Here is a 12824-nt window from a genome sequence, read left to right on the forward strand (position 1 = left end):
CTCGCACACGCATGCTCACACTAACAGCGACACTCGTGTTCCTGCACGCTCACATGCTCACACACATGCACACAAACAGACACACTAGTACCAGTCCACACGCTCACGTGCTCTCATGCACATGCACACACACTAACACGTGCACACACACAAGCACGCCCATGTTCACGCATGCACACACACTTGCATGCACACGTGCGCTCACACGGACGCACTCGTGCTGGCTCACACGTATACACACACTCGCACACACGCTCACGCACTCACGTGGACTCACACACGCACTAACACAGACTCGCCCCTGGGAGCCAGCGCCAGCAGGCTCAGGGAGGGAAGAGGCAGGGAAAGGAGGGGCAGCCGGAACGCAACTCCTGTGCCGCCGCGACCAGAGAAAATGAGCTGAGGTGCTGGCAACGCCACCAGCCCCCTGGCCCTCCACCCCACTGCCCCGCACCTGACTTCAAGGGACAGGGGGCCTCGGGGACCACAGGGAGGGCCCAGGAAGTAAAACCAGTGGAACGACTGAGGGGCGGTGGCTCTGCACACCCAGGCCCCCACGGCGGGCTCAGAGCAAGCTGCCAGGCAGGTCCAACCCAGCGGTGAGGACCAGGAGCACGGAGAGGCCGCCCGCACCCGGCTCAGGCTGCGGGAACACTGAGGGGACTGTTTGGTCCAGACTTTGGCCCCACGTGTTAAAAATAGCAGGTTGGGAGATAAGATAGCGATGTCTCTGACACCTCCCGTGGCAGGGATGCTTATTTTTAAATCTGAGTTAGCCACGGCGTGGAGGAGGGGAAGGGGCAGGTGGGAGGTCAGGGGACGCCCATGCCAAATCAGGGTGGGACCGTGCCGCAGTTTCTCCATGTGTATAAGCAGCTGCCCAGGGCCAGCCAGGGAATGGATGACAGACGACGGCCGCTCTCTGCCCCTCCTGGGGTCTTCTGCCCGCCCCTGCTCCGCGGTGCCCCAGCAGGGACCCGCGGGAGCTCACCTGCCCGCTGGCCTCCTCCGTGCCCAGGCTGCTGTCTTCGTCCTCGTCTGGGTCTTCCGTGTCTGACTCGGCCACGGCGATGGGCACGCACACGGGCTCCGCGTCCCCAGGGGCGCCCTCGCCCGGCCGCCTGCCCTCCTCGAACCGGGTCTCCTTGCGGGCCGGAGGCGCCTTCTCCGTGCCTGGCGGCGGGGAGCGGGAGGCGGCGAGGCAGCTGGGCAGCCGGCCGGACAGGGCCACGGGCTTTGGGGGCCGCCGCCGCAGCAGCCCGCAGCAGAAGCCCCAGGTGGCCCGCCGGACGAAGCGCAGGCCGCGCTGGATGCGGGCCAGCGCCAGCTGGAGGTTGTTCATCTCCCCGTCCTCGTCGGGGGCCGTGAGGTTGTCTGCGCTGAAGGAGCTGAGCAGCAGGGCCAGGAACAGGTTCAGGACCTGTGGGGCAGCGGCGGGCACTCAGCCTCGGAGCGGTGGGGGAGACAGAGGCCAGAGCTCGGGACTGCGGGCAGCACCCCATCTGCCAGGCCCTTTCTAGCTCTGTTCTCTTGGATACGGATAAAACAAGCGGTGACTCCATTCCCTCCCCCGAGGGGCCAAGGAACGGTCTGGCTGCAGGGCGGTCGGCTCCCGGGCCGGGCTCAGCGGGCCAACCAGGGCCTCATCGGTGTCAAGGCTCGGCGGGGACCGGCCAGCAAGGGACAGAGGTCCAATGCTACCCAGAGCCCGGGCACCAGCCACACGGCGCTCTCCACACAGACCTCAGCGCCCTTCGCCGCCTCTCGCTGCCTCGGGAAGGGGGCATTGGCACCGGGGGCAGCAGGGGCCACCTGGACCAGCCAGGCAGCCCTCAGGGGACCCGTGTGTCTGGAGGAGGGCCAGAGGCTGCCTCCGTTCCACTGAGCTGGCTCACTGCCCAGAGACCTGACCCTGCCGTCGGCGAGGGACCCCACTCGGGCAGCGCCGGGGACTTAGCCCAGGACAAGCGGGGAGACGCTCTTGTGCTGGGACTTGTGGGCAAAGAGGCCTGCAGCCAGGACCCCCATCGCTGGGGACCAGGTGGAGGCAGGTGCAACGGCAGAGAAGGGGCCAGGGTGCATGGGGGCCGTGGGGATCAGGCTAACGGGGCGAGGGGGCTTGGAGGGACGCTGTGTGCAGCACTGGACCGCTGCGAGGGCCGGCCCTGGCTCCGAGGCCCCGAGGCCAGAGCGGGTCGGGAAGGGCTGAGGCTTTCCAGAAGGTAGAGTGGTTTGTTCAAGTTACCCCTTAAAGGGGGGTCCCCTTTGGCTGGACCTGGAGGACTCCTGCTGCCAAACCGTCCTGCAGGTGTGGAGTTCTGGTTCTTGTTTTTGAAGAGAGACCTTTTGCCCTGGGGCTCAAGCCCCAGGCTCGTCATTCCGATGGCGGCAGGCCGGTTCCCAGATGGTGTGCCCGCGTCAGGCCAGGAGGCCCCCAGCGCACCCTCCCGCCTCGGGCTCGGCGCCCCCCAGCCCCGGCGCCCACAGCCCACCCTGAACTCCGGCTCTGGCGTCTCACAAGCCCCTCAGAGATGCCCGTCTGCAGCGGGGAGGTGGGGGCCAGACTTGAGAAACAGGCCCTCGGTTTAAGAGTGACACGCGCTCATGGGGACGATGCCTCCGGACCCCCGTCCATCTCCACCTGGTCACCGAGGGTAACATGGCCCCGAGCTGCCGAGCATGGTCCAGGGGTGACAGCCGGCCCCGCAGCCCCCTGCTGTGCAGCCCCGCCTCCTCGACCTCCAGGCATCTCAGCGCAGGCTGGGGCAGGAGGGGGCTGCCTGTAGCCTCGCCCCCCCACAGGGACGCTCAGGCCCCCATGCTGTGGGTGCCTTCCTCTGCTCCAGGGCTGCCTGAACACTGCTTCCCTTTTCAATGGCAATCTTGCTTCCTCCCACGCCTGGCAGAAGCCCAGCTCCTCGGCGGCCAGAGGGGCTGCGTGGGCTGGCGTTAGCGTCCCTCCTCCAGCAGCCTCTAATCTTCTCGTCCCCAGGCAGATCCGCTTGGAAAGCACAGGGCTCTGGGGAGAGGGTGCTGGGCACAGGCGGCGCCCAGGCTGAGCAAGGTTCCGCCCCCAGGGGCTGCCAGGGGGGGGGACCGGAGGGGCCTGTGTACCCACGTCCCAGGTTTCTCTCTGGGCTCCGTGTGTGGGGCCCAAAGAGTACTGTCCCCAGATGGCCTGAGTCGGCCCCACCCAGGGGAAGAAAGCAGGCAGGTCTGGGGAAGGGGTTGGGAAGCGGCAGTCCACAGCAGACTAGAAAGGGGGACCTCGAACTCCGCTGTGAGCTGGTGTGGCCCTGCGCTGCCCGCGAGGGGACCCATGGCTGCAGTGGGAGCCAGGCCGGTGTGACGCCCGATACGTGGGCCAGCCGGGTACCAGGGAGGCAGCTCCGTGTCCACAGTGGACGGCGACTTCATCCTACCTAGAACCTCACCCGCACCTCTTCCCAAGGCCCCTTCCCTGGCATTTGAATGTTGGTCTCTCTCCACATTGTGAAGACACAGGGCAAGATGCTCCTGTCCTAGGACATGGGTGGCTGTGGCAGCCAAAGCCTGACCCCTCATGACAGGACCACAACCCTCGGGGCCACACTAGGCTCCCACGGGGCTGTCTCACCTGGCCACCACCTGCTCACCCCATGCTTTGTTTGCCCTGCTCCTTCTGCTCCAGCATTACCAGTGCACCAGGTCGGCATCACCCCTCCTCTGGGAAGCCTTCCCTGGTTTCCCCAGCTGGGGGGAATCAGCACACATGGGCTCCTTTAGCGGCTCTGATTGCCCTGGTCAGCTGGACAGTTGCTTCAGGCCTGTCTGAACTCCTCGCCTCCCCACCCTCTCGAGTTGGTGTGCCCTGGCTGGACCACATTCACCTCTGCATGCCCCACAGCACCTGACACAGGCTTCAGTATGCTGCAGGGGCTCAGATGAACTGAAAAACCACGTGCTATTTCATCAATAGTGAATGACTGAATAAAGTGATGGGTGGGGAAGTGAATAAACGAATGAACAAAAAAAGAGTAGATAATGAAAAAACAGGTAAATAAGTGGGTGAATGAATGTATAAAATGTAATGAGGAATGTACATATGAGTGGACAGATGAGTTAATGCATGACTGAGTAGACAGTTGGATGGGTGGATGAGTGAATGGATGGGTGCATTGATGTACGGGAGAGGATGAATGAGTGGATTGGCTGAGTGAGTGGACACTTGAGTGATGGATGGATAGATGAATGGGTGGGTGAGTGAATGGATAAATGGACAGGCAAATGTCTAGAAGAATAGATGTGTGTATATAAGAGTGCATGTGAATTAATTAATAGGTTGATGGATGTGTGGTTGGTGGACACATAGAGGCATGGTAGGTGAGGAAGTGAGTGAATGAATGGGTGAGTGAACTGATAGGGGTTGATGGAAGGATGGCTGAAAGAACAAACGGATAACGGAAGGATGGGTAACTCAGTAGACAGATGGACAGGTGGACAGATGGATGGGTGGTGACGGATGGATGGTGGGATGGATGGATGTACGGGGAATTGATGGAAGGATGAATGTGTGAATAGATGGATTGATGACAAGTGCGTAGTTGTTTGGGTAAGGGGTGCACAGGTGGGTGGATGGATGAATGGGTGAGTGAATAATAGATTGATAGATAAGTAGATGAATGAATGGGAAGAGAGATGGATGGATGAGAAATTGATGGGTGAAGGGTTGGTTTTATGGCTAGATGGCTGGGTGAGTGAGTGGGTGGAAGGAGGGAAAGTGAATGTAAAGATGGATGACTGGGTGATTGTGTAGCTGGACAGACGAATGGATGGGCATGTGGGAGGGGAGACCCTTAGTTGACTCACCACAAGGTTGCCAATGACCATAACAAGCAAGAAGACCAGTAGGCACAAGGACTGCCCTGACACCTCCATGCAGTCCCACATGGTCTCGATCCACTCGCCACAGAGGATGCGGAAGATGATGAGGAAGGCGTGGAAGAAATCCATCATGTGCCAGCGGGGCAGCAGGCCCGAGTCACTGATGCGGTCCCTCAGCTCTGAGTAGTTCTTGCCGAAGAGCTGCATGCCCACCACAGCGAAGATGAAGACAATGATTGCCAGCACCAGTGTCAGGTTCCCCAGTGCCCCCACGGAGTTCCCGATGATCTTGATGAGCGTGTTCAAAGTGGGCCATGATTTGGCCAGCTTGAAGACCCGCAGCTGGGAGGGTGGAAGAGAAGGGGTCCTTGGGCTGTAGCCCTGGCTCTCGCTGCCCCTGGACACCCTCACCACCCCAGATCCTCCCTGAGAGCCCAGGGAACAAGCATGGAGGTCACGCCACTGGTTTCTCCCCTTGTTTCTCCAAAAACACACACTACTCTCTTTCTCCAAAGCCTGAGAGGCAGCCTTGCTGGGCCTGCTCTGGTGGTCAGGTCAACAGCTATCACCTCATCTCAGCCCTTCTGGGTGTCCCCATTACGGCCTCCTACCCACTCTGGTCTCACTGCTACAACTGCCCAGTAGAGTCCCCCGCAACACAGAATATCCTTCCTTTTCCAGACATGTCCTCATCAGGTATACTTCTAGGCCAACTTAAACCATCTCTGACCTGCCCTGTCACCTCCATCTTTATCTCTTGCCAGTTATCACAAGAGAAAGGAGGCAAGTACTTAACATTTACTGAGCACATACTCTGTGCCAGGCCTTGTGCTTGTCATTAGGATGAGTAACTCATTCAAAGCTCCCCATAACCTCATGAGGTTGGCACTATTATTACCTCATTTGACAGATGCAGCAATCAGCTCTTAAACATGGAGGAACTAAGGTAAGTCCCATGGCTCGTAGCAGTGAAGTCATGATGAGAACCCATAGCCTAGGCGCTCTCTACTGCCGCCACCATCCTGCCTTCCTATCCCCCCCAGTGAAGCCAAAGCAGTGCTCAGGACCTCTACCGGGAGGCCTCCCCTGCCCATATCCCCAGCAGGAGGTGAGCTCTCCCTGAACCTCAGCCCCGTATCTGGACCTCCCAGGCATTCTGGGCTCAAAGTGTGTCCATAGACCATGATGCTTTGGTGTCACCCAAGAGCTTGGTAGAAATGCGGACTCTCAGGCCCAGACCTACAGAGTCAGCGTCTGCATGTTCACAAGACCCCCGGTGATCTGTATGCATCTAAAGTTTAAGAAGCGCTGACTCCAAGACCAACAGGCTGAGCTGTCAGCAGCCCCTGCTCCGCCTGTCACTTGCCATGTGGCTTTGGGAAATGCATTTCATGTCTAAGTCTTAGTCTTCTCATCTGAGAGCCGGGGGTGCAGTCACACCAGGCACACTCCGGGGATCCTGTGAGCACTAAAGGGGTCACCGTGAAGCAAAGGGCTGTGCAATTCCCTGGGATGGTGGCCCCAAGAGCTCCTCTGGGGGTGTCTCAGGGGATGACCCCCTCAGATGTTCACCTCTGCACCCGCACATCACCAGCATGGGCCTGGCACCCAGGCGTCACCTAACAAATGGCTGCTGGGTGAAGGCAGGATGGCTCGAAGTAGGGGTGCCTGAGGGCTGACCTGGCTGGGTGCTCTGGAGCCCCAGCCCCTTGCCCCCTGCCCCCCACAGCAGGCCCAGCCAGGTACCAGGCGGAAGGAGCGCAGCACCGACAGGTTGCCCATGCGGGACAGGCCCAGCTCCATGAGGCTGAGGGTGACGATGATGCTGTCGAAGATGTTCCAGCCCTGCTGGAAGTAGTAGTAGGGGTCGAGTGCGATGACCTTGAAAGTCATCTCGGCCGTGAAGATCCCTGTGAACACCTGCGGGGAGGAGGGAGTGGGGTCAGGGTCTCTGACGCTGGGGCCGGAGAGGCCCTGGCCAGCCAGAGGACGGTGTCAGGGCTCCCCAGAGGCTCCTCTGTGCTCGGTCACGGCCCAGGCCCTTGGGCACTGATGTCCCTGCCCGCCGGCCCGCTCGCCAAGCCTGGCCTCCGAAACAGCAGAGGCGGGAGGGCCGTCGGTGGGCCATGACACGACCCGGCCCATGCGTCCCCACCAACGCTCGGGGCCCCCATGGCCAGGGCTGTTGTCCAGGACGCTCCCGCGGCTTGGGCTGCCCTCTGCCCTTCACGTGGCGAGCTCTCGCTGGAGTAATAACCAGCCCGTTTCTTGAGGGCTGACCATGGGCCGAGCACATGCTCCTTTTAGTCCTTCCAACAACACGATGAGGAAAGCATCGTGACCCCCGTTTTACAGGTAAGGACCCCGAGGCACCGAGGGCCTAAGTGATTTGCCAGGGGCCACATAGCTAATGCGTTTCAGAACTAGACGAGCCCGGCTCTGTCACCTTCAGGACCTGGAGCCACCAGCAGTGGACAGGCTGGGCTTTGCCTACGTCTGACTCATGAGTCCCAAGCCCCCCAGCCTTGGCCAGCAGAGCAGGCAGGAGGGGAGGTCACCTGCCCTCGCCACCCTGAGGGGACCTGTGCCAAACTTCTGCTGGTGGCTCAGACGAGGTCCTGTGGAGGTGGGTGGGGCTGGGAAGATGTGGTCAACGCAAGGGGAGGCATCGGGGCGGCAGGTGCTGGGCACCTCCGCCACCCGCCCACCAGCCCAGCCTGGGGGTCCTTTAGCGCCTGTGCCCATAAGGAACGGCTACCCCCCCCAGCCAGGGTCCTGGGGAACCCTCCGGCCTGGGGCCACATTCCTGGACGGCCCTCCACGGCAGAGGCATCCCTGGGTCCCGCCGCTTTTCCTGGCACCCAAGCCCATCTCCACGTCGTTCCCCTGCTCCCTGCTCCAGCCACACTTGCCCCTGGACTTGCTGCTCCCACTCCCTGTGCACCCCGCCCCATCCGCAAGGCGCACTCCCTTCTGGTTTTTCTTTAAAAGCCACTTAGGGAAGTGGACTTGGCCCAACGGACAGAGCATCCACCTACCACATGGGAGGTCCAGGGTTCAAACCCCAGGCCTCCTTGACCCATGTGGAGCTGGCCCATGCGCAGTGCTGATGCGCGCAAGGAGTGCCCTGCCATGCAAGGGTGTCCCCGCATAGGGGAGCCCCATGCGCAAGGAGTCACCCTGTAAGAGGAGCCGCCCAGTGTGAAAGAAAGTGCAGCCTGCCCAGGAATGGCGCCGCACACACCAAGAGCTGACGCAATAAGATGACGCAACAAAAAGAGACACAGATTCCCGTGCTGCTGATAAGGATAAAAGCAGTCACAGAACACACAGTGAATGGACAGAGAGAGCAGACAACAGGGGAGGAGAGCTGAGAAATAAATACAAATAAATAAATCTTTAAAAAAAAAAGCCGCCTACTTGGCAGGGCTTCCTGACCACGCTACTTAAAATCGCCGCCCCCCTTCCTCTGCCTCGCTCTACCTTTCTCTTGCTCATGTATCGCCCTCTGACATACAAGTGGTCGTGTATTTGTCTGCTGAGTCTCCTCCAGCTAAAAGGGAAGCTCCACAACAGCAGGACTTTTGGGGTACACTGCACTGCAACACGGCCCAGCACAGAGGCGGGCCACCAACAGCTTTTGAATGGATGGGCAAAGGGCTGGGCCTCTGGCCCACGGCACACCATGTGCCCGCCCTGCAGTGCCCAGCCCCCCGCCCCGGCTCCAGCAGGCCTTCCCACCAGCCTCGGACCCCAGGACCTCACGGGGCCGCTGCCGGAGCCCTCACTCGGCAGCGCCCTTTCCCTCCCGGGCTCGCCAGGGGAGGCGTGTTCTCACGAAGGCTGGGGGACAGGCGATGAGTGCTCATACTCATCTCTGCAGGAGGAAGCCGGCAGAGCGCCCTCATGCCCACCCCTCACCTCGCCCAGATTCCCAGATACCAGGTAGAGCGGAAAGTCTGGAAGGAATGACTCCTGGAAGAAGAGGCTTCTGGAGTAATGAACAGAAGCTTCTTCTGACACCAGTGGCCTGGGCCTCACGAGGAACTTTAGAAATGCAAAATCTCAGGCCTGACCCGAGGCCTGCTCAACGGGAGGCTGCGTTCTGGCCTGATTCCCGGGGACTGGAGTCTGAGAGGCACTGTTTCTGAGCCCTGGGTCTCAAACGCGGCACACTTTGGACTCACCTCAAGTCTAGTTCAATTGGACTGGAGGGCAGCCCAGATCCTGGGTTTTTGAAAGCTTACCAGGGGATGCTGATGTGCGGCCACGCTTGAGAAGCACGGCTCTGCAAGTCCCTGAGTTTGGGGAGCAGTTGTCCCCCTTCCAGAGGTTCGCCCAGGCTTCCTAAAGCCGTGTGACCAGAGCTTGATGGTTTGAGAGGCTCGGAGAAGGGCAGCCAGGCCTGCGTTTCAGAGCGTGTGGTCTTGGGCCAGCACCCGTCTCTCTCAGCCTTGAGTGCCCACGTCTGTAAAATGGGGATAATGGTAACTCCGTGGGAGGGTCTGAGAGCGGGAGCTGGTGGGCGTAGAGGGATGCTCTGGGTGGAAAGGCGGTTGTCATGGCTGCTGAGAGCAGCCGACAGCTCCGCGTCCAGCAAGCCTGCCTTCAGCTCGCTGCGCAGGCTCCGGGGACCAGCACCGCCGCGCCGGCAGCCTGTGAGTGCGGGGACCCACCTCCCCTGGCTCCTGGCAGGAGGTGCTGATGGTGTCTTCCCAGGAAGTGGGGGGCTGTTGGGGGACCCCCGGCTCTCCTTGACCTTGACCTGTTTTTAATGGATCGTAATGAACACCCTGTGACGTGCTTTAAAGCACACTGCCTTGTGAACGTGTGTCCATTCCAGTAAGTCCTGTCTACAGCATCTATTTTTTCTTATCAGCTGAGGTGTTCCACTACACAGAAGTGTCACAACTAGTTTAAACATTCCCTTATGATGGGTGTTCTTCTTTTTCTCTAATTAAAACATTGCTACAATAGACATCTTTTTACACACGTTTAAAAACAACTTGCCCAGTTGTTTTCTTAGGATAATTTTCTGGAAATGGAATCGTTTTATCAATGAACATTTTTAGAGATTCTGCTACATATTGCTAACTGATCCTCAGAGACTGTTTTTTTTTTTTTTAATTTTTTATTTTTTTAATGGTTCTGGGACTGGGGAATGAGGCTTGGACTTAATATGTGGGAGGCCAGTGCTCAACCACTGAGCCACATTCGCTTCCCTGAGTTGGTTTTTTCATTCGTGTTGCTTTTTGTTTGTTTTTGTTTTTTCAGGAGGCACCAGGAACCGAACTCAGGACCTCCCATGTGGGAGGTAGGCACTCAACCAGTTGAACCAACTCCCTTCCCCAGAGATAGTTTTAACCAATTCCATGAGCAACATGTAAATAACTGTTTCCCTGTAACTATCCTAATACTCTGTATTCCATTTAACTACCTTTCCCAATACTGGGTATTCCATTCTCAATACCTTTCTAATCCAAAAGGAGGAAGGTCATATCTTATTGTTGTTTTATTTGACATTCCTTTGACTTTTGTTTCCTCTTTTGTGAAACTGCCTGTTCATATCCTTTGCTTATTTTTCTACTAAGGAGTTTTCTTTTTTTGGTACTGTTTATAAATATTCTTTATATATTAGGGATACTACCCCTTTGTCTATTATATGTATTGTGACAATTTTCCTCATTTTTCATTTCCCTTTATTGCATTTGTTAAAATTGCAAAATATTTTAAGCATATAGAAAAGCATAGAATAATAAAATGGAGAACCTTTCTGCCACCATCAAACTCTGTCAAATGTTAACATTTTGCATATTTTGTTTCAAATCTTGTTTTATTTTTCCCTACAGAATAATAATAGCAAAGATTTAAGTAGTGTTTACTACTCTTGCATGTCAGGCACTAGTCTGGGGCTTTGCATATAACTGAACATGTTACTCAGTCTTTGGATAGACTGTGTCGTCGCCCCGGTGTGAGGAGGGGCGGGGCTTCAGCCTGGGTGGTCCCTATGCCCCAGCACACAGGGAAAGCTCGGCTGCCACCCCAGTTTTTTTTGGAGTCTGGAGGTCAGACTTTTAGGGATTGAATCATGTGTACTCTATAAAGCCCTGCTCGAGTCCTAATCTGTGGCCTTGGGGGTGTGAACTCATTTGTAAAGAGGACCTTTGAGGATGCTATTAGTTAAGATGTGGCCAAACTGATCGAGGTGCACCTTAATCCAATACGGCTGAAGTTTATATGCCAAGGAGATTGGATGTGGAAGTAGTATAAGCCAGAGAATGAGGTAGACTGCCCTGTGATACACGAGGACTCCAAGGACATGGCTTGTCAAGACCTCGAGTCTGGACTTCTAGACTCCAAATCCATAAAAAAACAAATCCCTGCTGTTTCAGCCAGCCCACTGTGTGGTATTATCATAGCAGGATTGGCAAACTAAGACACTCCCCAGATAGTTTTTATTGCTTCGCATCCTTGTCAACATACAGAAGCTTGTTTTTGATGCTCTTGTGGGAGAGAAAGGGTTTCTCAGTGTTTGCTTTCATTTGCATCCCCTGTGCTTCTTTTGTTTGTAACAGTCTGAATTTCCTCTTCTGTGGTTCCTGTCATTTCCTTTCCCCACTATTGTGGCTGTGTTTTTATTACTGGGCTGTCCTTCTTTCCCTAGTGAAGTATAAGCATTCAACATATATTTTGGATTCCATGTCTCTATAGTGAAATGCTTTTCCGGATAACAATTTCCAGTTTGTAGTGGTGATTTCATTTTGTTTATATTATCCCTTATTATACAGATAGTCTAAATTTTAATATAGGCCACCTTTTCTTTCATGATATAACTTATTGGGATTGTTGAAGAAATCCTTCCCAACCCCAAGATCTTACAGTTTTTTCTCCTTTTTTTATTCTAAAAGCTTTCAAGTTTTGCTTAATCACATCTAGGTCAAAAATTCAATTCACCTCCAACTGATTTATGAGTATGATGTGAGGTAGGGATCCAAATTAATTTTCTTTCATATGAATAGCCATTCTTTCCAGCATCATTTATTGAATTAGTCCTTTTTCCTACTGATTTCTAATGCCATCTTTGTTATTTTCCAATACATTGTTATATTTCTGGGTTCTCGATTCTGTTGCACTTGTCCATTTTTCTATCTCTGCACCAATACTAGAATGTTTTAATAATATAGCTTTATAATAGATCTTAATATATGGTAGGGTAAGCTCCATACCTTATTTTTCAATTTATCCTGATAGGCTTTACCTTTCCTATGAATTTTAGGTTTAGCTTATCAATGAAAAAGTTTGTGGAGATTTTAATTGGAATTATGTTGAATTTGTAGGTTAATTTAGGAAGAATTTTTATATCTACACTAAGTCTTTCCTCCATGAAAATGGCATACCTTTCCTCTTATTTACATCTTCTTTTCAGTGTTTCAGTAGTTTTATAATTTTTTTCACATAAAATTTACACATTTAATGAAATTTATCCTATATTTCTCACAGTTTTTATTGGTATTGTTTTAACTTTTAAAAATGACATTCTCCAACTGATTCTTAATGGTGACTAGGAACACAAAATCTGTATATTGAGCCCATATGCACTAACATTGTTGAGCTCCCTTATCGATCTAATAGTCTTTCTGTAGATTTTCTTGGATTACCTATACAGACAAGATGATCTGAAAATAATATCAAATCTATTTTCCATCCTTCTTTATCCTCTTTCTTCTCTTACCATGCTGAGAGGGACCATGAGTACAATTTGGACTGGAAGCAGAGAGGTAGGTACAGAGCTGGAGTTGCAGCATGGCGGTGTAGTGCAGCGTTGGAATTATGGGCTCTAGATTTGGCTGAATGGCCTTGAGTAAGTTACCTGGCCACTCTGCTGCTGTTCCCTCATCAGGAAAACAGGGATGGCAATAATAACACTTCCTCCTGCCGGTGCTCAAGAGGGATTCACTCTC

The 12824-nt window shown here is 54.9% G+C and overlaps 1 protein-coding gene across 1 annotated transcript in view; it reads right to left on the minus strand.

The window, feature by feature from the left end:
- SCN5A (sodium voltage-gated channel alpha subunit 5) overlaps window positions 1-12824 on the minus strand; it is a 91194-nt gene that overhangs the window by 22186 nt on the left and 56184 nt on the right. The window contains 3 exon segments of the mRNA XM_058288930.1: window positions 992-1420; window positions 4849-5205; window positions 6610-6783. Of these exon segments, the coding sequence (XP_058144913.1) occupies window positions 992-1420; window positions 4849-5205; window positions 6610-6783 (960 nt within the window).

This window comes from Dasypus novemcinctus, chromosome 26 (genome assembly GCF_030445035.2).
Source record: "Dasypus novemcinctus isolate mDasNov1 chromosome 26, mDasNov1.1.hap2, whole genome shotgun sequence".
NCBI classification, from domain to species: domain Eukaryota; kingdom Metazoa; phylum Chordata; class Mammalia; order Cingulata; family Dasypodidae; genus Dasypus; species Dasypus novemcinctus.